This window comes from Orcinus orca, chromosome 9 (assembly GCF_937001465.1).
Source record: "Orcinus orca chromosome 9, mOrcOrc1.1, whole genome shotgun sequence".
NCBI classification, from domain to species: Eukaryota; Metazoa; Chordata; class Mammalia; order Artiodactyla; family Delphinidae; genus Orcinus; species Orcinus orca.
In genome coordinates, this window is record NC_064567.1 from 5,933,873 (window position 1) to 5,960,867 (window position 26,995).

A 26,995-nucleotide genomic window follows, 5' to 3' on the forward strand; every position below is an offset into this window, starting at 1 on the left:
TTAGGTGAGACCGCAGACTGGAGCCTGTCTCCGGTCTGAATCCCCGGGTCTCTGGAATGCTCTCCTGGGGTGGGCCCGGCACCCATGTGGATCGGCCAAAGGGCAGCAGCAGAGAAGACGCCCGTGTCCTGAAGAAAGCGGGGGTGGGAGCGGTTATCAGTGAGCCCGGCAGCTTAGCCTAACTCTTCGGCTCAGAGCTCGTGCCGGGAGGGTTGGAGCGGGCCTGGGCTGCCGCGCATGTCCCCCGTGCGGTGGGGTGAGCCACTGTCCCTCCTCTGCGGCCCTGAGGGGGACAGGATGTGAAGACAGCACGCAGGGGTCAGCCTGAACCCACGTGGTACAGGCCCAGGTTTCTGACTGTCACGTCCGGGGCACCAGAGGCGGAGGGCAGAGCGGGGGCCCGGGCTTAGTTCTGTGGCCACCACCGGCTTGACCTGCCTCATCAGGCAGTCACCTACCTCTCATTTACAGAGAAGCAAAAATCCGCCTACTCACGTTTTAGGACTGTTACGAGATCCCTGCCATTTGTTTTACTAGAGGTCACCTAGTTCAAAAACTTCTGTGACAGAAGAGGAAACAGGCCCGGAGGAAAGTGCTGTATTTAAGGTCGTACGGTGACTCATGGGACAGCCACAGAAGCCAGGTCTCCTCACCCCTAGTCTGATGCTGAGATTGTGTCCTATGAGTGTCCTCTCTGGAAAATAATTTGGTCACGATTTACCAAGTTACGTGCACGAGCCCTCTAGGAACTTCTAGGAATAACCTTCATTGTGCTCACACAACTGTTCAAAGACATATTTATTATAATACAATGTAATAGCAAAACAAAACCCCTAAATGTCCATTAAGAGAGGAATGTATAATATAAACTATGATTCGTCCATACTATGGAACACTCTGCAAATGCATTAAATGAAAAAAGAGACGTAGCATTGCTTATCTCTTGCAGTTGGGAGAAATTTTTTTTTTTAGCTTGAATATAGTAGTAAAAAAATAAATCCCTATTTCCATGTCTCTCGGCCTCTGGAAAGAGGCTGGTAAAGGGGCCTTGCAGTCCCCAGCTTGGGGCTGGGGCTTGGGGCAGAGCCCCTGTGTTAATCGACTGGTCCTGCCGCTTCTCCAGGTGCACCCCGACATCGGCATTTCCTCCAAGGCCATGAGCATCATGAATTCGTTCGTGAACGACGTGTTTGAGCGGCTGGCCGGCGAGGCCGCCCGGCTGGCCCAGTACTCGGGCCGAACCACACTGACGTCCCGGGAAATCCAGACAGCCGTGCGCCTGCTGCTTCCAGGGGAGCTGGCCAAGCACGCTGTGTCTGAGGGCACCAAGGCCGTCACCAAGTACACCAGCTCCAAGTGACCTGGGGCCCAACCTTAATAAAGGGTGAACTGCTCCCTCGTGCTGTGGTGATTTGAAAAAGGGATAGGTGAAGGCAAGGTGTGCTGGGGGGCAAGGGTGTCGTCACTTTTTTGGCTCCCAAGGTGGAAGAACACTTATTCAGACCTTTAAAAACTGCTTTCTGGGGGCTTCCCTGGTGGCGCAGTGGTTGAGAGTCCGCCTGCCGATGGAGGGGACACGGGTTCGTGCCCCGGTCCGGGAGGATCCCACATGCCGCGGCCGCTGAGCCTGCGCGTCTGGAGCCTGTGCTCCGCAACGGGAGAGGCCACAGCAGTGAGAGGCCCGCGTACTGCAAAAAAAACAACAAAAAAAAACTGCTTTCTGAGTGGGCCCTGTGAGGGACATGTGAGTGTACATGTAAATATACAACGTTCTCATTCTTACTGAGGTGAAGTACGACTTGGTCTGGATTAGAATCCTGGGTCTACTGCTAGCTGTTTCCATCATGCCCTCTCTGGGCCTGAAATTCCATGCGTGTTACTCTTGCAGGCCATGGTTTTGTGATGCCGTTTCCGGCACACCATAATTTTTGTCCTGTGCCGGGCACAGGGGCTACACAGGTCTATTCTTCAAGACACAAAAATGAAAGGCCCAAACCAGCTTCTAAATAGCCGATTGGGATCTCTAAGATGTTTTTATTTCCCCCGAATGCTTTCTTCCCCTTAACTTCAGAACAAATTGGTGAGAATGTTTTTGAGACTCCTAACTTTTCTTTCCCACTTTTATTTTGAAAAATCTCAAATCCATAGAAAAAAATTACAAAAATGTACAACGACCACATGTATGACCTGCACCTGGATTCACCACTTAACACGTGGCCACATTTGCCTTTTCCTTCTCATTCAGCCTCTGAGGCACTGGGGTGAAGGGGTGGGGTTTAGTGAACAGTCCAAAATCCCTTACGTTCCCTTTGTAATTTCAGCTTCTTGTACTGAAAAGGCTCACTGTAATGATGGCTGAAGTGTGGCCCTACATACTTCACACGTGTTTCTTCCTATGTCAAGCCTACCGTGGAGATGCTGAGAGATGAGAACAAATTATCCACACTTTGGTCCCACGGCCAGAACGGGGCAGGCTCGGGGGACGTGGCCCAGGAACCTCGGCTCTTCCCCACTCCCGCTGTGTTTCACACCTTGCCACTCAAGGTGTGATTCAGAGGCCGGCGGCATCTGTGACGCCGGGGACCTTGTTAGAAATGCAGGATCTTGGCCCCAGCTCGGAGTGCAGAATCGGACCCTGCATTTCGACAACATCCTCGGGTAATTAATTTGCAGGTGCATTATGCCTGAGAATTCCTCTCGGGCTGCTCTTTGCTGCTGCCTCTCTCCTCCCACTGTCCTTTGCCCCATGCCTTATATATAAGTGACATATGACTTATGACTTATTCATAAGTCCCTACTGGACACTGAGCTAAAAGATCACCCCAGCTGACCAGGGCCAGGCTGCTGCTGTGTTTCGTGTTTTCCAAAGAGCCTTCTCATGAGCCTGGAGCAGTGATGGGGAAACCCACAGAGGGCTCAAAATGAGCCCCAAACACCACTGAGTCCCACCCACTACTCCCAATGTCATTCTTTACGAGGGTATAGCTTACTCGAACCAAGTGAACTACCGTCAGAGCCCAGGGAAACAAGCGTGCTTGTGCTCTCACTTTAAGGGGGAAGAGTGGGGAATTCCCTGGCGGTCCAGTGGTTAGGACTCAGCACTTTCACGGCGGCCGTGTGCCTGGTACAGTAACATACGAGAGAGAGTAAGGAATACAGGGTCTCCAGCTGAGAGGTACAGTTGGAGTAACACCTTTAGGACTGCTATCCACCTAGAGCCTCCCAGTTTACAGGGTGACCTCAAATGAAGCCCATTCTTTCATTTGCTGCTCACGAGGGAGGTAGCCACAGCTGACCCACACTCTGCCCTGGTCAAGGCTTGCTAACAGGGAGCCGGTGTCCCCAAGCATGCTGCCTCCATGACATCCTCTAAGTGTCCCCTGGTCTTGTACCTGCAGCCCCCTCCCCTCGCAACCTTAGAACTTTGGGACAATGGGACAGAACTCTTAAAACTGGGCTATTCTGGCTTTGCAGGGTAGAGTCCGGGTGGAGCCACAGTTCTTTGGATTCCAGGACCAGCTCACAAAGGGCAGTGTGAAGAGTGAGCACCACAACTGAAGGGTGAGTGAAGTGATGGGAGAACAAAGAGCAAGGTGCGTCCCTGGCTCTCAGGCTGGGGTTACTGGGTGGGGAGAAGGCCTGGTGGGGAGAGGGACCCCTGTGTGGGCCAGTCCTGGCTGGGCCCCAGACGTTCACACAGCGACCCTGCCCTCCCCTGCCTGTGGTCAGGCTTCCCTTGGACTATTAATTCCAGAACCAGGGCTCTGCTCTGGGGAAGGGACCCTGCTCTACACTCATCCCTCACCCCCCCTTCCCGCCCACCACCCTAGACCGTTGCAGCATCCCTGGGCTGCACCTTCACCTGGAGGGCACCAGCTGCAGACTCCGACGGGCCACTTCCTTAGCAGGAGCCCTAAGGGCCGTGCCCATTCTCCATCCTCCTGGCTTATCCCCAGGGACCCCAGTCCCTCACTTTCTCTAAGCCTCAGGGGGTGCTCACTGTAACTACCCTCTCACTCCCCCTGAGGGCCCCTCACTTCACTGAACTCCACCTCGGGACTGTGAGTAACCTCAACGTCACACCTTCTGGAACCTCGACTTCACAGTCCTCAAAAGCCTCTGTGGAGCCCACCTCCCCTACCAGCCGGCCCCCCTCCTCTGGGGCTCAGAGCATCCCTTGCTGGCTACCTCCTCTCCAGAGCTTACCAGCGCCTCTGGGACTCCTCCCACCTCATCTTGCAAGAGCTGTTGGGCCAAAAGCAGCCCCTGCTGGAACCCATGCCCCACCGGGAGCGGCAGTCCTTCCAGTACAGGCTCTCCTCGCTCTACCTGTACTACCTGGGGCTGCTGCGCTGGTTCGACACCCTCTGTGACCAGATGGTGCAGCGACGGCTGCTGGACGGCATGCGGGCCGCGTGCTGGAGCTCAAAGACCATCTGGTTCGCGTGGACCTGTGCGAGACCCACTGCCTGGACCAAGCGCTGCAGGACTTAAAGCTCACCCAGGTGGGCCGGCTGCGGCGAGAACCATGCCCGCGCCAGCTGGGGGCGGGGACATGGGGGGGAGGGCTAGCCTGGACCTCCCACTCCTTGTGGAAGCGAGCCACACCCCAGCCAGCTGGGGGTGGGGGTGACCTGGACCTCCTGCAGATACCCCTGGCATTGGGACATCTGCAAGGGAAGGAGGGCAGGGCAGATCAGAGGATGGGGTTTGGGAAGTGCATGTAGGTAGTTGGGGGGTAGCCGGAGGGTCAGGCTGGAGGCTCTGCCTGGCTGGGAGGACCCATGAACTCAACTGCAGGGGATTGGTGAAGAGAGTCCCCCAGAGGCTTGTTCCTCAAAGCGTGGTCGGTGGGCCAGCAGAACCAGCATCGCCTAGGAGCTTGTTAGAAATGCAGAACCTCTGGCTGTACCCCGAACCCACTACAGTATTGTGCACCTGCGTTTTCACAAGACCCTCAGGCGATGTGTGTGCACCAGCAAGTTCCAGAGCACAGAGCTTCTGCACCGGCCTCCAGTCCGCCCCAAGGTCATGGTTCACTGGTCCACGTCCAAGGCAGTCTCCAAGTTTCCCCAGCTAGCTGCATCAGACTCAGCTGTGGACTTGAAAGAACAAACATTCTCCAGGCCCTGCCATTCTGCTGTGGTCAAGGCCTAGGAGCCTGCATTTTAAGAGATTCCCAGTTGATTCAGCTGCACAGCCAGGATTGGGACCATTGCCCATTACCTACCATGATCCTACAGAATTCAACTCTGGCCACATGGTGGGGGTGAGGGAAGAGAGGGATTGCTCTTGGGGGGACCTGCCCATAGCCTGGACATTTCCCACCCCAGAGCTCTAGGATGGAAGAAAAGAGCCCCAGTGTCTGTGTGTACAGCTGAAAATGGTAAGGGATTGGCCAGATGGTCTGGATTTTTATTCTCATCTCCCTCTCCCCTGTTGCCCCAAAGGCAGACCTGGAGGTTCCAATTCCCAAATACTTCCAGCTGGAGCGGTCCAGCATCCTGAGGGAGCGAGAGCATATGCTGGCAGAGCTCCTGTCCAGACGAGAGCCAGTGTTCGCCGAGGAGGTAAGTCAGGGAGACGCCCTCAGGAACAGAGCTGCCACCCTTCAGGACACAGAGGCCCTGCCCTGCACTTTGCCCACCTCTGGGTGCTCTCTGGGTAATCCCTGGCCTCCTCATGGCTGCTCTTATGCTCCTTGTAACCTTCCAACACCAAGGTAGAGGGACAGGACTTGTGCACCTAGATGCTCTGGGAAAACCTTACCCCCGGGATGTCTTTTGGGGGCTGGTCTCCCAGCTGCCCGCCTGGATGCAAGCCCTCCCTCATTTCCTCCTCCTTTGCCCCTGCTCTGGCCAGAGCTTTCCAATATTACCCCAGACGGAGGCCATAATCCTACTGCAAAGGGCCAAGAGGGCCAGGCAAGGCAGGCTTCGAGCCACCTTCATGTGAGAGATTCGGAAAAAGGAGGAGGGAGATTGAAAGATTCGGGAGGAAGGGCGGCCCAGGTTCAGTCAGGACGAAGCAGCGATCATCATACACAAGGTAACCTCCCACCGCCCTCACCCCCACCCTCCCCACACCCAGGAGGAAGGTCAGGGTAGAGTCGCCTCCTCCAGGAAGCCTGCCTGGCTCAGCAACTGATGACAGAAATGTAGGTGCTTGGACTCTGTTGCCCCATAACTAGATATTAAGCTAGAGACCTTCATCAGTCAATAAACATGTACATTATTTGTTTATTATTTATTCTACATCTTATCCCCAAAAGGACTTAAAGTGGAATACCATAAAAGCCCCCAAAACAGAAAGACCATTAAAATTAGGGGAGAAAGGGAATTCCCTGGCAGGCCGGGGGTTAGGACTCCATGCTCTCACTGCCAAAGGCCCAGGCTCGATCCCTGGTCAGGGAACTAAAATTCCACAAGCTGCACCGCAGCCCAAAAAATTAAAAAATAATAATAATACAAAAATAAAAATAAAAAAATTAGGGGAGAAAGATCCATAATCCAGCAGCAGAACAGAGTAGACGATCATTCCAAAAGCTTTTAAGACTGTTAAAAATGAGTCCCTAAAATGTATCCTGAGCCTGCTGAGGCAAAAGGAAACATGATGAACGAAATCAAGAACGGATGAGGTCCCGGTGTCTTTGGGGCCTGTGCCACCTGGGGTCACCCTTTACATTAATCACACCCCATCCCACCTGACTACAGAAAACCCAGCTCTGTCTCTAGATTTCTCCGTGCCTTCCTACTGTCCTGGCGGGCGTGACTCTCCTGTGTCACCTGGCAGCCCTGCTGTCTGCCCTGGCGCGGGGGCATGGCCCCTCTAGCATCCCCCCAAGGGTGCTGTTAAGCCGGCTCACTCTGGGCCGTAGTGGTTACCAGCTTGACGAGATTGGAGGCTGCCTAGAAAACTCCAGGGCAGAAAGGGCCCAGGACTGCTGACCTAGGGCTGCTGGATCTTTCTCTCTTAAATCAATCTCCTCTCCCATCTTCTCTCTCAAGTCCCAGTGCCTCAGAAGCGTCTGTTTCCTAGTCCAATACAGGAAACTTAGAACTCTTTCCCCCCAAAATGCAAAAGCAAACCAATCAACTAACAAGCAACAGCCCTGAGAACAGACATCCTCTCCAAATGAGGTAGATTTTTAGGTTATAAATCAGTAGGCAGAGAACCCCAGCCTGAGTTCCCTGCATCTGGGTGACTGTACCCAGGTCCGGCTGCCCCACGGATGAGCAGGGGGTCCTCGCCCTCAGGAAGCGTGGAAGCAAGCCTTTGGAGAAGGAAGGTCAGCCCCAAAGTTAGAGCTTCCCTTCCCCCTGAGAGCCAAAGCAAGTCTCTTGTCCCTTTTGTCAGACATCAAGGGTGTGGAAACACTGCGTTCCAGGCCCCGGGTTCCCCACTACACTCATCAGAGGCCCTTAGTTATCAGGGGCCTTTCCCGTGCTAGTCACAGGAACAGGAGGACGAAGTGGGACGGGGGCCTGGACGCAGAGCCTGCTCACCGAGGCGCTGTCTCAGTGACACTACCAGGGCGACGCCATGGCCCCCTCTGCCCAGCACCCACCCTTCACCCCATGGCACTGGGGTGTCCACGGGTCCGAGAGTGGCCGGCAGCCTGGGAGAGAAGCATTGGGTGAGGGGTCAGGAAACCTGGCCCTGGTCTCGGCTCTGCACCGAACAGCCCTTGGACTTGGGAGGGGCCATGTCCCGGCTCTGGCCTCAGTTTCCTTGTGTCCAAGGTGTAGGGGAGCTGCACAGTTCCTACAGCGCCCACGTCTATGTGCCTGGGTGGAATCAAGCATTTCTTCCAAATGCTGGGGGGATTCTGAGAAGTGAGATCAGGGAGGGCTTCTCGGCGAAGGTGGTACTTGAACTCTGATTTGTGCTTCAAAAGATACAGCAGGTTAGAAGGTGGAGATGAGAAGGAGGGGATTCCGGGGCATGGGGTGCTGAGGGGACACAGCCTTGGAGCTGGACACCTTGGGTGCAGACGGGCCCCACCCCGCTCTGGGCTATCCCTGCTCAGGGGGGCAGTTGCCAGTGAGCTGTCCTCTGGAGGTGCCCTCCCCAGAGCTCTGCCCCTCACATCTCAGCAGAAATGCAGTATGGGGAGTGTCTGGGCGCATGTATCCCTGGGTGTGGAAAGATTACCAGCAGAGGAAACGCACTCAGCAGGACCGGCGGACGAGATGGAGTTCATCGGCATGGTGAGTGCCCCCCTCCCCGGCCCTGTACAGCCCCTCCCTGCCCACACCCCCGTCCACTCAGGACTGGGGCGGGCATGAGCGGAGGGGGACCAGGCTGGGGCCAGTGTCCCTGGTTGAGGGATCCTTCCGGGTTTGGTTGAGGGAGAACCACGAAGCCACTGCCAGGCCACATCCCTTTCCGCCCCTCCCTCTCTGGAGCCCTTTGGAAAGAACTCACACGTGGGGCGGCGTGAGGAATAGTAGCCCCAAACATCTGGACCCCTGCTCCATGCCCCCAGCTGGCAGGAGAGGCTGCAGTGAGTGGGTCCCGCAGAGGGAGGCGGCCTCAAAGCCAGTGGGAGCCCCGCCAAGGCTCTTGCAGCCTCTGGGAGAAGCACGGGAGGCCGAGTTGGGATGAGGACACACCCCTTTCACACCAGAGTGGGCCACTTGCTCTGGGGGCCCCAGACTTGCTTCTCCTCTGCTCTGCAGGCAGGATGGCTAAGTCTGAACAAGGTGCCGGGAGCGTGAATGCGCGTGCCGGGGAGTGTGGGCGGTAGGGGTGCGCGTGTCCAGGCAGGGTGGGCAGACCCCGCTCCCTGAACCTCATCTGTCCTCTGCTCTGTGATGGTCTGCCCCCAGCTAGTCTCTGCTGACTTAGGAGAGCAAGGCCATGGTAGAGGTGAGAGGCCTGATCCCTGAGAGGGGGCTTGGCCATGGGCAGAGCCTGCAGAAGCCCAGCGGATAAAGGCTGATGGGGAGGGCCATGGGCTGGGGGGGCAGAGGAATCGGAGACGAGGGCTGGGATGGCTACTCCAAGGAGGGCGGACGGCGGCTTAGAAGGAGGGAGGGGCCCGGGTGGCAGCTGTGTGGGAGTGGAGGTCCGAGCTCACTGGGGGGCCGGAGAGCTAGACCCCCAGGAGGCCGAGCAGGCAGAGGGAGGCCGGGCTTGGGCCTTGGTGGGGCAAGGGCAGGGGGCCACGGCACGGCGGTGGGTGAGGAATGAGCCCGGCCGCCCGGGCCCATCAACATGTGAGCTCAGCGTTTTCAGTAATTGTCTCTGCGCAGAGAGATATTTAAAATACATTTGGGAGCCAATGAGGCGGGAAAGTGGCTGCGAGAGCGGCTGCCGGGCGGGGGGGGGGGGGGGGGGGGGGGGGCCGGAGGTTCACAGGGGAGGGTGTGCTGGGGGGAGCGGGCAGCGGGGCCAGCCCGGATGCATCTAGCAAACTCATTATCAGAGTAATTTACGCAGACGAGTTTCAGGCTCCAAACACAATTTCTCCTGCTGCAGGCATGCCCGCTGTTCCGTGTGGGTGTGTACGCGAGGCCTCGCCTGTGCGGGGCTGTGTGCCGGGGGCCGGGCCTCCCCACTCCCACCCCTGAGCCCCTCTGTCTCCCCGTGCACGTCCCCAGCTCCCCTCGTCCAGCCAGGCGGAGCAGTCGGACGTCATGTCCCAGGCCAGCCTCAGGGGGGATGTCCGGAGACTCCTCCAGACGGAGAAGGAGTTCCAGTCGGCCGTGGTGAAGACCCACGATGCCCTCAGGGAGACGGAGGGGCCCGACATGAAAGAGAAAATGAAGGGGCAAATCCGAGTGCCATCAGCCTCAGCTGACCCAACCCTGAGCCCTTCTTTCCCTCCTCATCCCAGTGTTGAACCCCACTTCTGTTTTGTCCTTTGGTCCAGATTGGATTCTCTTCACCACCCCCCCCCCCACGCCCCGACACGCTGCTGACACACTTGGTTTAAACCTGGGGCCCCCAGCCTACAGGAACAGCACCACACGTGACTTCCCATTCCCCAGATGGCAGAGAAAATGCCAGAATAAGATGGGAAAAGCATCCAGGGACGCCCCCTGACTAGTCTCCCCTCTATTCTGTAACTATCCACTCCTTCCCTCTCTCCCTCTATCTCCCTGGTCCTTCATCTTTCTCCATCCTTCCCTCTATCCATCTATCCATTCATCCACCCACCCTTTCTGCCACCCGTCTATCTAACCATTCATCAATCCATTTATCCTTCTGTTCCTCCACCCATCCGTCCACCCATCCATCCATCTGTCCATCCATCCATCCACCCATCCGTCCACCCATCCATCCATCTGTCCATCCATCCATCCGTCCACCCATCCATCCATCCATCCATCCATCCACCCATCCATCCATCCACCCATCCGTCCACCCATCCATCCATCCATCCATCCATCCATCCATCCATCCACCCATCCACCCATCCATCCATCCACCCATCCATCCATCTGTCTCTCCAACCATGTTACGTTCATTTAGTGCCTTTACTGGCCGATTCCCTGATTATCCACATGAGTCTTTAGGTGGATCCTACCTGACCTTTGCAGACAAGACTCCAGAACAGGTACCGTGGAGCTGGGGATAGAAGACTTTCTATGGTAGGTGGAATCTGAGGTTACAGAGAGTTCTGGGCGTAAGCTGAGGGTGGCAGGGGGTGAGGCCACCCTCAGTAGAGGCAGACGTGGTGGAGGAGATGTACGTAGCCAGTGTGATTGCATGGGGAGGAGGGGATACCCAGAAGAAGCTGGAGAAGGCTTCTTAGCCAGTGAGAGGAAACATGTCTGGTGAGAGCACCGTGGCTCCAGGCCCCTGTGGGCTGGGAGAGCAGCAGCTCTGAGCAGAGCACTCCCTCAGTTGCACCCCTTTCTTCCTGGACCCCAGTCAAGTGTCTGGACTCTCAGTGCCTGGATCCCACCAGTGACGCTGGGCCTTTGGAGTCCTGGGTCCACCCCTAGCTCAGGCCCTTGGTTCTCTTGCTCCTATCAAATCCCTGTGGTCTTCTCTGAAACATCTTCCCTTGTTTGTCACAGTTGAAAATGGAACTGGAGGTGCAGGTCCAGGAGAGCAAAAAAAAAGGACAAAAAGAAAAGTAAGGGAAAAGAAAAGGAGAAAAAAGAGAAAAAGAAGAAGAAAAGGAAGGGAGAAATGACCAGGAAGCAGGTAAGGCACTGCCTGGACTCACGGACCAAGTGGGCAGGGACAGAAGCTCAGAGAATTCCCAGGGGAAGGCTGGTCCTGGGAGCATCAGGGCCAGAGTCTGTGCTGCGTAGAGGTGAGGGGGTCAAAGCCGAAGGATGGGGGACTTCCCTGACAGTCCAGTGGTTAAGACTTCACCTTCCAATTCAGGGGGTGTGGGGTTGATCCCTGGTCAGGGAGCTAAGATCCCACATGCCTCGGGGCCAAAAAACCCAAAACATAAAACAGAAGCAATATTGTACAAACCCAATAAAGACTTTACAGATGGTCCACATCGAAAGAAATCTTTAGGGCTTCCCTGGTGGCGCAGTGGTTCAGAATCTGCCTGCCGATGCAGGGGACACGGGTTCGAGCCCTGGTCTGGGAAGATCCCACATGCGGCGGAGCAACTAAGCCCGTGCGCCACAACTACTGAGCCTGCGCTCTAGAGCTCGCGAGCCACAGCTACTGAGCCCATGAGCCACATCTACTGAAGCCCACGTGCTCTAGAGCCTGTGCTCCACAACGAAAGAAGCCACCGCAATGAGAAGCCCGCGCACCACAAACGAAGAGTAGCCCCCGCTCGCCGCAACTAGAGAAAGCCCGCGCGGCAATGAAGACCCAACACAGCCAAAAATCATAAACAAAAATAAATAAATTTTTAAAAAAAGAAATCTTAAAAAAAAAAAAAAGCCGAAGGATGTTTCTGTTCTAGGAAGCAGATACGATGCTGAGAGTACTGCCCTCCAAACCCATCCCTGTGATTAATGCCGGACACGAGGAGTACACAGGTGAGAGAGGAGGGACTGGGGAAGAGTGACCAGGCCTGTGGGGTCTTGGGGTGACCTTGGTCCTGGGGACAGTGGACCTGTGCCAGGTATCATGAGGTGGCAGTGTCAGAGTGTGGGTGTGGAGGCCGAGGGGAGGAGGCCAAAGGGGAGAGGGGTGTGAGGTGTGATTCCCTGGGCTGGGGGCATTATGTGTTTGGGTCTGAATCCTGCGGCCACAGGCCTTGGGATCAGGCCTTGGTCCGTGGTCTGGGTGGAAGCGTCAGGCAGCTCGGTGAGGAGAGGTGGACCAGCGCGTGTGTACGCACGTGTGAGATTATTTGTGCATGTGGGTGTGAGTGCGTGTGTGCACCTGGAACCCTGACACTCCGTTGCACTCCAACCTCTCCACGGTCAGATCTGTGGAAGAACCGGTTTGATAGCCTACATCCCAGAGTTTTGACTGTGAGATCCTCCAGGTGGAGAAGAGGAAGGAAGTGGAGCAAGAGACCAGCCTCCCGCCCGCCACCCGCTGCAGCACGCTCTACGCACTGCCTGCCCCGCGCAGTCCAGGCTCTGTCTGGTCCATCTCGGTCCCCATCCTCCTCTGCCTCTCCTTGGTCACCCTTTTTCCCTGGGGTGTGGATGCAACCCTGACATCCCTGAGGGAATGGGAGTGGCTCTGAGCCCGGGGTCACACCCTCCACCCTCCTCACTGACACTTACAGGGCTCCCTGAGGCGTGCCAGCCCTGTGCCGTGCACTCTGGAAGCATCCACTCACACAATCTTTCCAACAAAGCGTGAGGCAGGCCCCGTGATTTTCCTGACATTATATATGAGAAAGCTGAGGCTGAGAGGTCATGAAATTGCTCAAGGTCACACAGACTTTAAAGAGTGGATCTGGGGCTGGAACTGAAAGCTGACCGACTCCATCTTGGGGGCTCCTCCCCACACTAATGCCAGCTGAGAGCAAGGCTCAGGCGTGAGGTGTGAATCAGAGTTGGGGTGCAGGGGCTGAGGGTTCCAAAAGAACGACCCCCTGCCCCGCTGCCTTCACTGGGCTTGTCTGGTTCTTCCCTGAGGTGCCCCTCCACCCTGACTCAGTCCTCACCCTCCTACCTGTCCTCTCCAGCCCCTGGTCGCCCCATCACACCCCCTGCTGTCCCCCCAGGTAAATGAGCTGATGCGTCAGGAGCTGAAGAGCCTGCGGCTGGCTGCGGTCAGGGAGGAGGGGAGATCTTCGAAGTCTCCGAAGGCAAGATGAGGGGCCAGGGCTGGCACAAGGAAGGGCACACGCCAGGGAGGCAAGGAACAGAAGACAACTGCCTGTGTGTTTGCTTTCAACCAGAAAAAGGTGGGCATGAAACCTGAGAAGAGGAAGAAAGAAAAAGATCTGACCCCAGACAGGTAGCAGACCCTGCACTTCACCAGGGGTGGTGGAGCGAGCCCTGGCCCAGGACAGATCTGACTTCCGGTCCTGGTTCTGTTGCTGTGTGACCTGGGGAAAATCACTTAACCTCTCTGATCCCCTGCCCTCATTAACCACGTACCTACCCTACCAAACTCACGGGATAGCTGTGAGGATAAAGTAGAAGCATAAAAAAGTGCTTTGAAAGTGATGACGCAGAACCTACCAGAGGTCGCTTTCTACTCACTTCTCTGGTGATGCAAGCCCACTGGTGCGGCTGCCTTCATGGCCATCCCTCCCAGGAGCATGTACATCTTCAACGTGGTTTCTAGGAAGAGGGCCATGTGTCACCCACACTGGGTTTTTAGAGGGAGGGTCTCAGAGGGCTCTGGTCCTTCTCCACTCCGCTCAACCCCCAGAGCACCCACCTGGGGCAAACTGCCTTCTGGGCCAGTGGGCCGGTGTCGGGCCTTTGGAGATGGCTGACGACAGGACTTTGGACAGGAAGGCTCCCTACCCCCTCTCCTCATGCCTACAGCACCGCCCCAACCCATCTCTGTGTCCCTTTCCCTTTTCCTCAGGGCCCCCGCTGCGCCATCCTCTGCCAGGTCTGTGGACTCCCTGTTTGAAGAACTCATCATCTTTGGCCTTCTACAGAAGTGCGAGACACCGGCTTTGAAAGACTGTGTTGGTGAGAGCCCTCCGCAGTGCCTGCTCCCGAGGTTAAGGAATGGTGCCCCTGGCCATGGCCTTCCCCGCAGCCGACTGCCACCTCCCCAGGGACCCTTCTCCTCGCGTGCCCTGCCCCAGTGGGTGCCACTCACCAGCGGGCCACCTGTCCCAACTGCCTCTGTCTTGGATCGACTCTGAATTTGGCAAACAAGCTGCCTATGCCTTCCCTGTTTGACATACGACAGAACGTGGCCTTGTATGGGGTTCTGCGGCTTGGTGAAAGGCAAGAGCCAGTGCCGGGCAGGTGGCTCTCGGGGAGGCTGGGTGCAGGGTAGGGTGGCCGAGGCAGGCGTGTCCAGCCTGGGCTTCCTAATCCCAGTGCCATGAACTCATGTCGGACTCACCCTGCCTTCCCCGGGCTCTGCTGGAGGTCACACCCCGACTGGGCTGTCCTGGAAGTCATGTGGGCCCTCGACCTGCTGAGGGGCCACATTTCCAGCCCCTCGCTCAATCCCAAGTGACGTCCCATAGTCTGTCCCATTCCCCGAAGACCAGCCCCCCACCTCCTATAGACACCAGAGGCCGGATCTTCCTGAAGTGGTTTGTCACGTGCCCTTTAATTCCATCCCTTCAAAATCCAGGAGTGAAAACAGATGGTATAGGAAGCAGAAGGGCCATTGGGAGGAGGTGGAGGGCTTTCTCCTGACACCGCGTGTAGCTCTTTGGAATCATGGTTGCTACACCGTTGGACTTCCTCCAGGGCGCCTCCCACAGAGGGCATGCCTGGGGCGTTGCCCAGACCCTAGGCGAAAGCAGTGCCGCCAGGACCCGAACCTCGTCCTGCCCAGCCTGGGGCCTTTGGCCTCACCTGACACAACGTCTCCACCCCTGACCCCCTGCCGGCCCCCGTTTCCTCTCTCAAACTCCCCAGACATACACTCCATGGCCCCCTTCATCTGCTCCATCCTCCTGGTGGGCCCCTCGGGCATGGGGAAGAAGATGCTGGTCAAGGCCGTGTGCACGGAAACCAGTGCCGACCTTTTCGACCTGTCACCTGGCAACCTGCAGGGCAAATGTCCCGGCAAGACCGGGGTGCAGACGTGGGTGCATATCGTCTTTAAGGTCTGGGTCCCCGACGGCATTTCTACTTCTCAGACTGTGACAACAGAGCAGGGTGGGCTCAGGAGGTCACCCAGCTGCCCGGTTGGTGTAGTTTCAGGAGCTGGTGAGGTCTCCCTACCAATCCCTGCTGGAGGCTCGTGGATTCCTGAAGCCCCAGGGATGGGGGAGGTGAGGGGAAGTGGGGAGAAGAGTAGTTTCTTCTCATGGCAGAGATGAGGCTGCACACGTAGCCCCCCGAGCCCGGCGAGGGCAGGGACTCTGCTGTGATGATATGATGGGTATACAAGGGGCTGAGAGGTGGGGTTCGCAGGATGTGGGAAGCGAGGCTGGAGCTCCGAGGTCCGCCATTGCTCGAGGCTGGCCCTGACCCTGGGTTGGACCAGATGGGGAGGTGACCCTTCCCCAGGGACAGCTAATGTCAGGTTTCTATTCTCTGACCTGTCCAGTTGGCTCGGTACCTACAGCCCTCTGGATTGGGAATGCGGAGAAGAATTTCTATAAGCGAGTCCCAAAAAAAGACAAGGAGGTGAGTGAGGGAGTCTGGGCAGAGCCCGTGGGCAGGACAGGCGAGCGTGGGCTTGTTCACGTCACTCCAAACCTCGCCCGCCGTGAGGCCTTGGACAAGTCCCCTGTCCTCCTCCTGCCTTGTTTCCTTATCCTTAAAGCAGGACTGACAGTCCTCCCGTCTGCCCCCCAGGGTCCATGTAAGGCGGAGCGTGGGCACGTGCCCTGTGAATTAGAAGCCCCTATAATGTTACTGTGTCCCCACCCACCTCCCCTCCTTCCCCAGAGCAGATGGACCCCAAGCGAATAAAGAAGGACCTCACCGAGGCCCTGCGACTGCTGAATCCTGGAGACCGCGCGAAGCTGATCGGGACCACTGACCGGCCGCAGGCGCCTGAGATGAAGGGGCTGTGTCGCACCTACGAGCGGATCCTCCTGCCGTGGCCCGATTATGCTTCTCGCTATGGTGAGGCCCTGGGACTTGGGGACAGGCCAGAGAAGGGGTCGAGGGGCCGCCCCTGCCGAAGCTCCCCGCTTCTTCCCATCCCCACTGCTCTGAGGCCTCACCTCCACAGCCAGGTGCTCTGGAAGTGTCACTGGATAAGCAGCTCAGCGGTCTGGGTCCTGGCCTGGTTCTGTAGACACGGGCAGGCCACTTTAGTCTTTGGAGTCTCACTTTCCCAGGTTAAGAGGGGAGGCTGACCCTTACCTTCCTGGGAGGAGAGGCGCGGTTGGACGTAGGGCCGCCCTCCAGAAGCACAAACTCTTTCCAGATACAGACAGAAGCGCCCACTGCCTCTCCCTGTCCCGTGTCCTCCCCCCACGCCCACAGTGCTCTGGAAGCATATGATAGAGGCCCAGGGGGTCCAGGTGACCCAGAGCCTGGACATCAGTGCCCTGGCCAAGGTGTCCGATGGCTACACACCTGGTTGCGTTCTCCAAGCCATCCAAGCCATGCTGACAGAACGGCGGCTCCTGCAATTGTCCAAGCGGCCCCTGGTGGCCTCAGAGATCCTGTGGCACCTGGCAAAGCTGGACCCGGTGTACAGGGAGGAGGAGGAGTCCCTGGAGGTGGGGCTTTGGGTGGGGATGGGGTGGGGGGAGGGGTAGGCGGGGAGGAGGGCTGAGGGCCAGCACCAGTTAGGGAGTCGGTCCTCTGAAGCCCCAGGTTCACAGCCCACTTTGGAGCCCCCCCTCTGCTCCCCATGGAGCTCAGCTGGGAAGGGAAGAAGAATCAGGAGAAGGACAGGTGGGCAGGGCTGTCTCACCTGGTTTCCTCGACTTGGGAGGAGGGGGGAGTCCGAGAGCGGCACCTGCGTATTGGGATCCCTTGGTTGGTTCCTGCACCAGCAGCTACTCACGTCCCCACCTCTGAATCCCTTCCCACCCCCAGGGATGGCCGTGGAAGCACAGGAGAGAGGGCTGCAGGGCAGGGGAGGGGGGCTCGCCCCTGACAGTGGCTGGCACGCTGGCCTAGAGTATTTGGTGAAGAGCAAGGGGAACCACGACTCTAGCAGGACGCAAGGACCCCAGAGGAGAGCTGAGGACACAGACCCATCTAAAGGGAAGGGCAGGGCCAGGGAGCAGAGCCGAGGGTCAGAGCCAGTGCACCTACCGTTCCTCCTCTGCCTCCAAACCAGGACTGGTACTTCAAGACCCCGCTGGGCGAGAAGAGGATGAAACTCATCAAGGACCAAGACGCCGCCGAGGAAGCCAAGCTGGCAAAGGAGGAGAAGAAAAGGAAGTGATGCTGAGGCCGGAGTGCCTGAGATTAGCGATGGGACGGTGCGGGGGGGACCCCACAGGCGAAGGGGCCAGGGGCAGAGGGATAAACGGCCAGACGGCGCAGGCACCTGCTCTCTTTGCCCATCTCCATGCTTCCCGTCCCTGGTTCTGTGCCCCTGCCCACGCCCAGCCTCTCCCGACCTCCCATCCAGACCCCACCTGGGTCTTCACCTCCTGTCCTTCTCCTGTCCTGTCTCCCCAGCTCTCTTCCTCCTCGAGGTATTTCAGGGAGAAAAACAAGAAAAGAAAAACAAAGGGAAAGAGGAGAGAGGGGAGAGAGAAGGTCTGTAGTAAGTATGGAAAAAGAAAAAAGCCAGAGTCTGGGCGCCAGTGGACTCTGGTTCTAGCCCCACTTGGCACGAACCTCCTGTGGTCTTGCAAGGTACTTTCCTGTCTCTGGGCCTCAGTTTCCCTGCCTGCGGAGTGAGGAGAGGTTGGATCCGCTAACCTGCAAGGTCCCTTCTCCTCTAGGGTTTGGTTATTTTTACAAGAGCGTCTGGGAAGTCGGGGAGGTGAGGGCTCTGGGGCAGCGGTTGGGTGGGGTGAGGTGGGGAGAGAAGGTTCTAGGGAAAAAGGCTGTAGGGAAAGGCAGGCGTTTGTGGCCACAGCAAGGGCTGCAGGTAGATCCAGTGCCTTCTATGCGAATGCTCCACCGCTTTCCTCTGGACACCACCCCTCCCCCCGCCACCTGCCCAAGCTCTGCACTGCTTGCTCTGACCCGCGGGGGGCTTGCAGGGGTCACAGCCTCCTGCCCCTGGTGGAAGTCCACCCGCGGGCTCCCTTGTTGTGGGAGCTGGAGTCGGGGGACTCGGGGAGCAGGGGACAACCATGACACCGAGGGCTGGGAGCCCCAGAGTTCTCTCCGAAGAAGCCAGGTAAGGAATGTGTGAATAGAGGTCAAAGCGTGTTCTACGTGTCATGAGAGCCAGGTGAGCGGAGACCGCTGGGTTGGTGCAAGGAGGCCCTGTGCTGGGCAGTGGTCCCCAGGGGCTGGGTTTTGAATGTCCTTTCTCCTCTTTCCCCTTTTCACCTCCCCAGGTGGGAGTAGTCTCATCATCCACCCTAAGGTGCCCGAATGGGCAGAGAGCCACTTCCTCCTCACTCTCCAGGTAGCGATGCCACGGGAGCCCCTGGGGCCACCCAGGGAGAGGGGGGCCAGCACCGAGGTGGGCTGCCTGGAGGCCAAGCCCTCTTTCCCCTGCACAGAAGCCCGTCTTCCAGAGAACCCCTGGAGGGGATTCCTCACAGAGTAGGGTGTTCTCTGCTGTTGGTCCCTGCTGTCCCCCTCCCTTGCATTTGGAAGTGGGAAGGTGTGGGGCTAATTGGTGGCATTTGGGAAGGCAGGAGAAATTATCTGGTACCCACGCGCCCTCCCTCTGGGATCAGAGCCCCGGCCGCTGGAGGCCAGCGTGGTGAAGTACAGGATAGATGAGAACGAGGGAGAAAAGGGCAGCTTGAAAGCCCCATCCCCCATCCCCACCCCCACCCCTGCAACAAGGTGTCACACCTTGGCCGAAGCCCTCCCCGCCTCTGGGCTCCATTTTCCTTTACCTCTGAAATTGTGGATTGGACACCAGGTCTGGGTGGTCCGTTCAACCCTGCTGCATGCAGCTCAGGGTCGGAGGGCTCCACCCTAATTCCCAGCCCCAGCCTGACGCCTCCTTCCCTGCAGCTGACAGCTAGGATGTCCGGGCTATTCAAGGGCTATTTGTGGCGTGGCCTCTGTGTGCTCCCTGCCCCTCCCACACTGGACCTGCGCCTGGCTTGGGCCCAGCACCTGCCCACCCAGTCCGCCAGCGGCATCGCCCTGCGTCCTGCCGCTTGGGCTCTCTCTCCCTGAAACTGGCCATGCCAGGGAGAAGGAGCTCCCCTCCCCACTGGGGACACCGTCTGGGGTGCCTCCGTTCGGCCTCAGCCTGCCGGGTCTGGGGTCCCCGGTCCTGCCCAGCCTGGGAGGCCCCTCAGCGCTCGCCGCTGCTGTGCCGGGACATGGCGCTGCAGAACGCCCTGTACACGGGAGACCTGGCGCGGCTGCAGGAGCTGTTCCCCCCGCACAGCACAGCCGACTTGCTGCTGGAGAGCCGGGCGGCCGAGCCTCGCTGGATCAGCCACCAGAGGGGTGAGGGGCGGCCGGGGGACACGGGGCTGAGGGCGGGGGGCCTGGGCGGACCGCACCAGGCGCAGAGGTACCAGGTGCTTGAGGACGAAGTGTGCTCCCGGGCTGTTTCTCTCCCACCCTGAGGCTTGCCTAAACCTTGGCCCGGGAGAGAAGTCATGCGGAGCCTAGAATAGCTCCTGCTGAGCCCAGGGGCCAGGTCAGGCGAGGCTCCGCACACGGAGACACTCTCCTTGCATCTGTTCCTGTCCCCTCCTCCTCTCCTCCTCTCTGCCTTTGGCCCCTACCTCTCCTCCCCGAGCCCCCAGCCCCCTTCCCCCACGCTCCCACGCTGCCCTCATGAGCTGGTCCCCAGAAGAGTGCAGGGAGCACGGCGAGCCCCCTGGTGACCGACATGCCCTCTGTGCCAGGCTGGTGGAGAAGCCCAGCGGAGGGTCCGCCGAGCGCCGGGAGGCAGGCCCGAGACCCATCGTCACGCGCGCGGCCTCGGGACCCGCCCTGGCCTTCTGGCAGGCGGTGCTGGCCGGGGATGTGGGCTCTGTCTCCTGCATCCTCGCCGACTCCAGCACCGGCCTGGCTGCGGACTCCGTCTTTGATACCAGCGACCCAGAGCGATGGAGGGATTTCCGCTTCAACATCCGTGCTCTGAGTACGGGCCAGGGACACTGGGGGGTCTGAGCGGGAGAGGGAAGCCTGGGGAAGGAGCTCTGGGCTCCCTCTTCCTGGCCTCCGCCCACCTCCCCCGTTGCCTGGCAGCTCCTTGCCTCCCTCCAGGGTCTGAGGCCCAGGTCCCGTCTCTCCCTAGGACTCTGGTCGCTGACGTACAAAGAGGAGCTGACCACCCCACTGCACGTGGCGGCCAGCCGGGGCCACACAGAGATCCTGCAGCTGCTGCTGAGGCGGAGGGCGAGGCCAGACAGTGCCCCTGGGGGCCGCACCGCCCTGCACGAGGCCTGTGCCGCAGGCCACGCTGCCTGCGCGCACGTGCTGCTGGTGGCCGGAGCCGACCCCAACATCCCTGACCAGGATGGGAAGCGCCCCTTGCACCTCTGCGGGGCGGCCAGCAGCCTCGAGTGAGTGACCCCTCGCCTCAACCCCCATTCCACTCGTAGGGGAGGCAAAGAGACGAGCGCAGGGAGGATGAGGGAGCGCGTCGAGGGCTGGCAGGCCTGGTGAGCTGGGGCTCAGGTGGGAGTCAGGATGCGATTTCCCCCCAAGCCATCCTACCACTGGCCTGGTGGGCTTTGGAATGGCCTGTCCTTGCACCAGCTTCTGCCTCCCCAGGGCCGGAGGAGGGCTGTAGCAGGACCCGGCTGCGCGGCCGGCACGGGGGAAGTTGTGGCTCCTTTATGGGGAAGTGGTGTAAAGTTTTCATTTTTCTGAGCTTATGTCCCAGGCACCGTGCATAGCACAGCAGTAAATAAGGCACGATTCTGCCCTCAGGGAACTGACTGTCCAGTGATCCAGATAGGCTGTCGAGGATAGCAGGCCCCCAGTAAGGGCCTGTGGTGGTCCTTGAGGGCAGGGTCTGGTTCTCAGCTTGGCAGGTCTGGCGTTTCCATATTGGCAGGCACCCTCAGATAAATGGGCTCGGGGACTGAGCCCAGCTAACCAGACTCACAAGAAACCAATGGCTACACCCAAATGTAATAACGTGTTATTTACTGTAGAGGACATTCCTTTACAGTGACCCAAATAATTGTGCCCTATGTGGAGGGGACCTTGGAGAATGAGTCCTCATAATTTTTTGATGAATCTGGAAGCCCGGCAAAGGGAGCCTTGGCAAATCTATGAACTAACTGTATGTACGACAGAGGCCTTCTCTCTACTGACGACACACCTGCCAAATTTCACATCTTGCCCCTGAACGGTGCCACAGTTTTGATCCTTGGGTCCCCCTTTCGTGGACCTTCTTCCTCCTGTTAGCCTCATCGGCCCTCAGAGGATGCTACCGACTTCCTCGTGTTATGGTTGGAGATGTGTTCTACATCAGCGTGGTCCAATACAAATACGCCATGAGCCACGTATGTAATTTAAAATTTTCTAGTAGCCCTACCAAGGCATGAAAAAGAAACAGGTGAAATTCATGTTTAAATCAGGGCAAATTACACGTCACATAAAATTTACCATCTTCACCATTACTCAGTGCACAGTTCAGCGGCACTAAGTACATTCACATTGTTGTGCGACCATCACCACCATCCAACGCCTGAACCTTTTTAATCTCGCCGAACTGAAATTCTGTATCCTTTGAACAATAACTCGCCCTCCCCCTCCCCCCCAGCCCCTGGCAACTACCGTCTACTTTCTGACCCTATGATTCGGACTGCTTTCAGCACCTCTGATAAGGGGAATCATACAGTATTTGTCCTATTGTGACTGCCTTATTCCGTTTAGCATAACGTCCTCAGGTTCATCCAGGCTGTAGCACGTAACAGAATTTCCTTCCCTTTTAAAGGCTGACTAATATTCCATGGTATAGATCACATTTTATTTATCCATTCCTCTATTGATGGACATTTAGAGTGCTCCCATGTTTTGGCTATCGTGAATAATGCTGCTATGAACATGGGTGTATAAATATCTGTGAATCAAGTGAAATTAATTTTAATAATATATTTTATTTAGCACAATGTATCCAAAATGTCATCATTGGGCTTCCCTGGTGGCGCAGTGGTTGGGAGTCCGCCTGCCGATGCAGGGGATGCGGGTTCGTGCCCCAGTCCGGGAAGATCCCACATGCCACGGAGCGGCTGGGCCCGTGAGCCATGGCCGCTGGGCCTGTGCTCCGCAACGGGAGAGGCCACAACAGTGAGAGGCCCGCGTACCGCAAAAACAAAAAAAAATGTCATCATTTCAACATGGAACCAATATAAAAAGAACACATGAGACACTTTACATTCTCTTTTTGTACCAAGTCTTCAAAATTGGTGTGTATTTTGCACTCACAGCATGTCTCCATCAGGACTAGCCGTCCTGCAAGGGCTCGGTGGCCGCACGTAGCCGGTGGCCACTGACTGGACGATGCTGTTCTGTGCAATCCCACGTTCTTTGGCCGTGTTTCAGCCCAGGCTCCCTGAGATCACACTTTGTGACAATCATTCCTTCCTTTTTTGAATAAGCAAGTGCATTTTTAAAATTATTTTGGAGAATTTCAAACATATAGAAAGGTGGACAGGATAATATAATGAGCCCCCACGATCCACCACCATCTATGCCACCCACTGTCCCCACCCAATGAGGCCATTATGAACTCTCATGCTGACAGCTTTTCAGGCATTGTCTTATATGCCACTCACAGCAACCTCTTCGGTCTAGGTATCAGCAATTATCCCCATTCTATAGATGAGGAAAGTGTCACTCGAAGACGCTAAGTTCCCTTAGCCTTGAATTTAAGGGCACACATCTTGGCAGGCGTACACAGTCTTCTGAGAGGACCATCCTGGAGCAGATCTGGCGGCCGATTTTGGTTTTGGTCTTTCTCCCACTGCCCCAGTTTCCATTTGTGCTCACTTCTGCGTCCCCTTCCCCCCTCCTCCTCCCGTCCCAGCACGCAGAGCCCTGGCTTGAGAGAGGGCACTAAAGATGCTGCAGGATGTTGCTGGATGCCCAGTGCCAGCCAGGATGGAAGGAGCAGACAGCACCAGGAGCCACCCAAGGGTCCCCCCAGGTTTGCTTTGCTCAGACCGGCAGGAACACAGGGGTGAAGGTCTGCACCCCGTTTTCCTCCCCTCGGCCGTCTCGCCCTTACTAGGTGTGCAGAGCTGCTCCTGAGGTTTGGAGCAAAAGTGGATGGTCGGTCCGAAGAAGAGGAGGAGACCCCTTTGCATGTGGCCGCCCGGCTGGGCCACGTGGAGCTGGCAGACCTACTTCTAAGACGGGGAGCATGTTCCAATGCCCGCGATGCTGAAGGCTGGACCCCGCTGCTGGCCGCCTGCGACGCCCGCTGCACGTCCCCCGCTGACGCCGAGGCCACCACCGCCCACTGCCTCCAGCTGTGCCGCTTGCTGCTCTCGGCCGGGGCCGACGCCGACGCTGCTGATCAGGACAGGCGGCGGCCCCTGCACCTGGCCTGTCGCCGAGGCCATGCGGACGTCGTGGAGCTGCTCCTGTCCTGCGGCGTCAGTGCCAACGCCATGGACTATGGGGGACACACGGCCCTGCACTACGCGCTGCAGGGCCCGGCTGCAGCCCTGGCACAGGGCCCCGAGCACACGGTGCGGGCGCTGCTCAACCACGGTGCCGTCCGCGTGTGGCCTGGGGCTCTCCCCAAGGTACGGGGCTAGGGCCCGAGGGAGGGCCATGAGAGCGAGGGCACGGGGAGACCCAGACCTGTGCTCCATCTTGCTCTGGGTGCAGCTCCAAACTTGGGCACATAGGTCAGTACTTTGTCTTTCATTCATCATGTAAGCAAAGCCCAACGGGGAGCAAACAGCACACCGGCGGGAGGGGTGTATGCGTGTGTGCGTGCACACACGTATATACACTGTGTGTGTATGCATATAACGTGTTTGTACGTGCGTATGTGTTTGCATGTATGTGTGATGAAGGGAGACTGAGGGCACTGGGGCCAGATTATAAAGGAGCTGAAAAGACAGAAGGAGCCAGGACTGATGAGGGTGGCAGGGAGTCGTTTCTTCATCAGCGGAGAGAGCTGATGAAAGAAGCATTTAGGAGGCTCCCCCTGGCAGTGGGACCCTGAACATGAGACACTCCAGGCACAGGAGACGCTTGCCCAGGGCAGAGTGATAAGCCTGGGTCATGAGGTTCAAGGCCTCCTGACCATCTGCAGATGGACATGGTCCTTGTTTCCAAGAGCTTAGCAGAACATACACCACCGAGACCAGCAGCTGCTATCCTGGCACCAAAGAAAAACACCTTTCGCTGTCAATTTCCAATCTCTGTCTTATTTTACGTTAATATCCCCCGAGGTGGGTTCAGCTTGCAGACCTGTGCTACCGAGGCACTGGCAGGGGACACTATCCATGCTGTGCCGTGTCTGGAGGGGCTCTATAATATCACGGAGGATGCTGGACCTGGGGTGGGGACCCTCGTTCTCCAAGGAGCTGGGTCAGGATGGGTATAGGGCAGCAGGCGCAGGTTCCCCGCCCCGCCCCCGGGCTTGAACCATCCAGTCCCGTGGGGTCCTGGACTCTCCCTGCTGTCCCTGCCTCTCTTCTTCACTCATAAACCTAGAAGCATCTGTCTAGTTTCCTAAGCAAGACCAAATAGTTAAACAGCCCGAGAGTTCGGCAGATTGGTCTCCCCTTTGGGAAAATACAAGAAAATCAACAATTAACACTAATTAATCTCCTATTAACACCAGATAATTAGGAGACGAGCAATTCCCTGTAATCTGACAGTGGTTCTGACAGCTAATGATTTCCCCTTCGGGGAAGGGGTGGGAGAAGGAGGCAGAGCAGCAAACGGATTTCCTGGGACCCCACTGCCTGTCCCTCAAGCCGTGTTCTGTCCACACGGCCTTGGGGACAGGCTGGCACGGCAAAGTGCCCCATTCGTCCCTTCATCTGGCCTCCACGACATCCCAAGCGATCAGAAAGTCGGCATTCATCTCCCACAACCTGCAGCTGCTCCAGGCTTGGCTGGGGTGCCTGTCCTCCAGTGAGGAACCCCTCCCTGCAAGGAGGCCTCTATGGCCACACCTCCAGGCTTGCATTGCTGGAACTACAACTTGGGCAAGTTACTTAAGTTCTCTGTGCCTCAGCTTCCCATGTCTGTAAAATGGGGATAACCTTGTAGGGACGAGGATTAAGAGTCAACGCACGTGAAGTGCTAAGAAAATATCTGGCATAAATTATGCACGATAGAAATGCTAGCTGTTGTGCTCGTTTCCTGTCGTGGCCGTAACAAAGTACCACAAACTGCGTGGCTTAAAACAGTAGAAGTGTATTCCCTTTCGGCTCTGGAGGCTGGAAATTTGAAATCCAAGTTTAGGTAGGGTTGGCTCCTTCCAGAGGCTCTGAAGGAGAACCTGTCCCAGGCCTATCACCTAATGTCGGGTGGTTTCCCACAATCCTTGGCTTGCTTGTAGATGCATCGCTCCAATCTCTGCCTGTGTCATCACATGACATTCTTCCTGTGTGTCTGTGTTCTCTCATAAAGACAGAAGTCATATTGGATTAGGACTCACCCCAATGACCTCATTTTTAACTTGATGACATCTGAAAAGACCCTATTTCTAAGTAGGTCACATTTATAGGTACTGGGATTAGGACATCAACATACCATTTGGGGGACTCAGTTCAACCCACAACAGCTGTTCCTTGGCTGGCTGGCCATCCTGCGTGGACGGACAGGGTACCAGCTGTGTGTGGTAACCCCTACAGCACTGACGCAGCTCTGCCCCCTGCAGGTGCTGGAGCGCTGGTGCACGTCCCCGCGGACCATTGAGGTCTTGATGAACACCTACAGTATCATGCAGCTTCCCGAGGAGGCCGTGGGCCTGGTGCCTCCTGAAACTCTGCAGGTCAGATTCTAGGACCCTGAACACACACTCATTCAGCCTGCCCCAAGAGACTTCCACCGCCTAAAGGGAAGCCCTGTGGGTCCCCCCGCTCTGCCCCACAGAAGTTACTCAGAAAAAGAAAACTCACATTGTGAACACGCGAAGCACTCCCTACTTCTAAGAGGCTCCTGGAGACCCACTGGCCACCAGCCTCCCCTCTCTAGGAGAAGTAGGTGCCACGTGTCCAAGACTCCTTCTGAGACCCTCGTTCTGCCCCCAGAAGTACCACCGTTTCTACTCCTCCCTCTTGGCCTTGGTGAGGCAGCCCAGATCGCTGCAGCATCTGAGCCGCTGTGCCCTCCGTGCTCACCTGGCGGCCTGCCTGCCCCATGCCCTGCCCCGCCTGCCCCTGCCAGCCCGCCTGCTCCGCTACCTGCAGCTGGATTTCGAGGATGTGCTCTACTAGGTGAGCCCTGGGCTCTGTGGACAGTCCCAGCCATTGGGGGCTGGGGTGGGGGAGTGGGGGGAATGGGTCGGAGGCAAGAGAAGAGTTGGGGGCAGGGCCCTAGACAGAACCACCCAAATTCCCAGACCACCGGATGTCTCTGAATCCACATCTCTCCTTCCAGATGTCCACTGCCTTTTGAGAGAGTCTGAAAGCAGATGCCCCATGCCCTAGGGGATGTCAGCCCACGGCTCACAGCGCCTGGAACTCAGGACTGAGTTGAACGGATTCAGGTGGAGGTGGCCCTCTCAACAGGAGGTCCAGCTCCACAGGCAGGTGTGGATGTCGTCATTCCCACCAGGAGAGGCAGATGGGCCATGTGGCCAGGTGACATCTGATGGACAGAGAGCCGGGACTCATGGCAAATGATAGATACTCCTCTTGGGGTCCCCTGAGGCCCCCTCCAGCTTGTCCAAACCCTGTATGCACATTAAAAATCTCCAGGCCTCTGTTACTTGCTGTCTCCAACAGCCC

At 57.5% G+C, this 26,995-nt stretch overlaps 3 protein-coding genes across 7 annotated transcripts in view; all 3 read left to right on the forward strand.

Annotated features, from left to right (window-relative positions):
* Positions 1-1,609, forward strand: part of LOC117197190 (histone H2B type 2-K1) — a 100,662-nt gene extending 99,053 nt beyond the window's left edge. For 2 of the 3 annotated variants that reach the window (XM_033408322.2, XM_033408321.2), the window contains one exon: positions 1,124-1,607. In XM_033408322.2, coding sequence (XP_033264213.1) covers positions 1,124-1,360 — 237 coding nt within the window. In that variant the 3' untranslated portion in view covers positions 1,361-1,607. Of the gene's footprint in view, positions 1-1,123 lie in introns of all 3 variants that reach the window. The other variant, XM_033408323.2, reaches the window with a different exon arrangement.
* Positions 1,610-2,415: 806 nt separating this feature from the next.
* On the forward strand, positions 2,416-17,411 carry IQCA1L (IQ motif containing with AAA domain 1 like). The gene is given in 25 exon segments (XM_049714994.1): positions 2,416-2,544; positions 3,475-3,541; positions 4,067-4,402; positions 4,405-4,505; positions 5,451-5,570; positions 5,863-6,047; positions 8,139-8,185; positions 8,188-8,210; positions 9,606-9,923; positions 10,055-10,564; positions 11,031-11,084; positions 11,086-11,160; positions 11,891-11,966; positions 12,361-12,393; positions 12,396-12,459; positions 13,111-13,210; positions 13,292-13,350; positions 13,960-14,045; positions 14,195-14,300; positions 14,947-15,145; positions 15,592-15,610; positions 15,613-15,671; positions 15,941-16,115; positions 16,482-16,720; positions 17,290-17,411. Coding segments are annotated over 25 exon segments (3,288 nt in total). The 3' UTR covers positions 17,398-17,411.
* Positions 17,412-18,302: 891 nt separating this feature from the next.
* On the forward strand, positions 18,303-26,995 carry ASB10 (ankyrin repeat and SOCS box containing 10). 3 transcript variants are annotated; one of them, XM_004281200.3, is made up of 8 exons: positions 18,303-18,543; positions 19,114-19,553; positions 19,961-20,199; positions 20,356-20,623; positions 23,305-23,824; positions 25,924-26,037; positions 26,297-26,482; positions 26,646-26,995. In XM_004281200.3, exons 1-7 carry the CDS (start codon positions 18,436-18,438, stop codon positions 26,480-26,482), a joined length of 1,875 nt encoding a protein of 624 aa, XP_004281248.2. In that variant the 5' UTR covers positions 18,303-18,435; the 3' UTR covers positions 26,646-26,995. The 3 variants fall into 3 exon arrangements, with proteins under 3 accessions (XP_004281248.2, XP_049570432.1, XP_049570431.1); XM_049714475.1 differs by lacking the exons at positions 18,303-18,543; positions 19,961-20,199 and having other exon boundaries at positions 19,156-19,553; XM_049714474.1 differs by lacking the exons at positions 18,303-18,543; positions 19,114-19,553 and having other exon boundaries at positions 19,771-20,199.

What these genes read in the sequence shown, in the direction of transcription:
- ASB10 (XM_004281200.3), top strand. Translation starts at nt 18,436, where the DNA reads ATGTCCTTTCTCCTCTTTCCCCTTTTCACCTCCCCAGGTGGGAGTAGT. An exon ending in CTGGATCAGCCACCAGAGGG is followed by an intron (nt 19,554 to 19,960) that starts GTGAGGGGCGGC and finishes CCTCTGTGCCAG; the next exon opens with GCTGGTGGAGAAGCCCAGCG. An exon ending in GGGGCGGCCAGCAGCCTCGA is followed by an intron (nt 20,624 to 23,304) that starts GTGAGTGACCCC and finishes CGCCCTTACTAG; the next exon opens with GTGTGCAGAGCTGCTCCTGA.